At 35.3% G+C, this 1853-nt stretch overlaps 1 protein-coding gene across 1 annotated transcript in view; it reads right to left on the reverse strand.

Moving 5' to 3' along the window:
* Positions 1-1459: 1459 nt before the first annotated feature.
* The window catches only part of ARMC2 (armadillo repeat containing 2), a 158503-nt gene continuing 158109 nt past the window's right edge, over positions 1460-1853 (reverse strand). Inside the window, exon 17 of the mRNA XM_007940821.1 lies at positions 1460-1617. Coding sequence (XP_007939012.1) covers positions 1460-1617 — 158 coding nt within the window. The remainder of the gene's footprint in view (positions 1618-1853) is intronic.

Genomic DNA, 1853 nt, shown 5'->3' on the forward strand with positions numbered 1-1853 from the left:
GGGAAAAGTTTGTCCTTCTGTACTGCAAGTAGAATATATAGCCTGATGTGGATAAAATAAAGACTTAGATCCTTAAATATTTTGAAGAGATTAACCTTTCAGACTTCAACTGATTTCACCAATTGGGATACATTTCCTAGTATATATATATATACTCCTGGATAGATAGAGGACAACATGATGAGCCTCTCTATAGGATCTTGCTGAGCCCTCACCAGGGATGAGCTCTGGACTAAAAAAGCCTTTTGAAAGTCTATTATTTTCCTGGAAATTTTGGTTTGTTCAAATAGGCTCCAAGAGCTAGCCCAGTCTGGGCTGCCTGCCCCCATCCCCTGAATCTTGGTATTTTGTAGGATGAGAGATGAGCTGTTAACAAACTAGTTTTCTCCAAACAGAATAGTAAATTTGCTTTTCTTTCCAGGTCTCATTCATTTGTCTAGTATAACAACCATAATCTCAATTTCTTTTCTTTTTTTTTTAAATATCTATTCAAAGGCCATTCCTGGCCTATAAAGAATAGCAAACTAAGGAATTAATTGCCATCATGCTATAATGTACATGTACATACAATAATGTACATCAGACATCATGCTAGGCAAGTTGATCATTTAATGGTTTATTATAGGCTGCACTGTAAGAAAATGGGTATTATTCCCATTTTGCAGTTGAAGCTCAATGAATTACATGCCCAGGGTCCTCAGCTAGCAGGGGAGAAATAGGATTCAAACTATTCTGCTATACCACTACGCCTACACTCTTTCCAATATATTACATCACTTTCCTAATCCCAGGGAGTTACAATTAGAAGGGACTGTGGTCCAGGCTTTTTGTTTCAAATGAAAAGAAAGAGGTAAACTATTCTAATAAGTAGACAGATGAAGAAAGAGTAGATGGCCCAAGCTGCCTTCTCTAACTTCTGCTTACTCCTGTTAATATGAGAACCAGAAAAATAGCAGTACTGAATCAGAAAATGTATTATTAGATGGACTAAGAAGTAGGACAGGTGCTTATATAGTAAGTAAGGTGTTCCATTTGTTGAGACCACCATTCTTTTGATATACAAAGTCTAGTGGTCTGCACTGCACAGTTCACTTACCTAAGAAACTGACCAACACTTAAATTCTGGAATTGTTAAGTTGCAATCTTAAGACTAAAACTAAATGATCTAATGGAGAATAGAAGAAAAAGGCACTTGTGTAGAAAAACTATGCATATATTTCCAACTTTCATTTCTCATAGTAGAAAGAATAACATATATTCGTTTCTCCACAATAGCTAACACAGGGAAATGCTTGTTTCTTTTACAATACGTAGCTATTCACTAAAATCAGTACCTGGAAAACTTGTCAATATTTATTAATAGTGGAAAAAAAAAAAAAAAAAAGAGTTCACATTTGTTATCACTTTCTAAGAATGAAGGAGACCTGACTCCCTATTTGTGTTGCCAGCCTGTATCATGTTAAAACGAAGGGATAGGCAGAGGTTCCAGGAAGGTGTGATGACTCTGAATGCGGTTTAGAAGCTGCTGTGCCACAGGTTTGAATTCTGTTTCCCAGTGAAGTCTGTGATAGTTTCTTAGGTCTTGGTCAAAACTGCCATCCAGTGCTAGTTCTTCGTCTGTATCAGAAAAATTAAAATTGCAATAATTATTTAGAAATGTAATCCTATTAAATAGAGTTCAGTTTTTGATGACATGAGTTAAACTCATCCTGGCCCATGTTTAATATGGCATGACACAAGGTAGAATTTTAGGGTTAAACGAGTTGTTTTTATGTTTGTTTTTTTAAATGAGAAAAGTTCTCTACCCTCTTCTTTATCAACATTCTAAAATATGTTGTAATCTCTTTATAAAA

The sequence above is a fragment of the Orycteropus afer genome, unplaced genomic scaffold (genome assembly GCF_000298275.1).
Source record: "Orycteropus afer afer isolate SDZICR_OR568_19922 unplaced genomic scaffold, OryAfe1.0 scaffold00072, whole genome shotgun sequence".
Lineage (NCBI taxonomy): Eukaryota > Metazoa > Chordata > Mammalia > Tubulidentata > Orycteropodidae > Orycteropus > Orycteropus afer.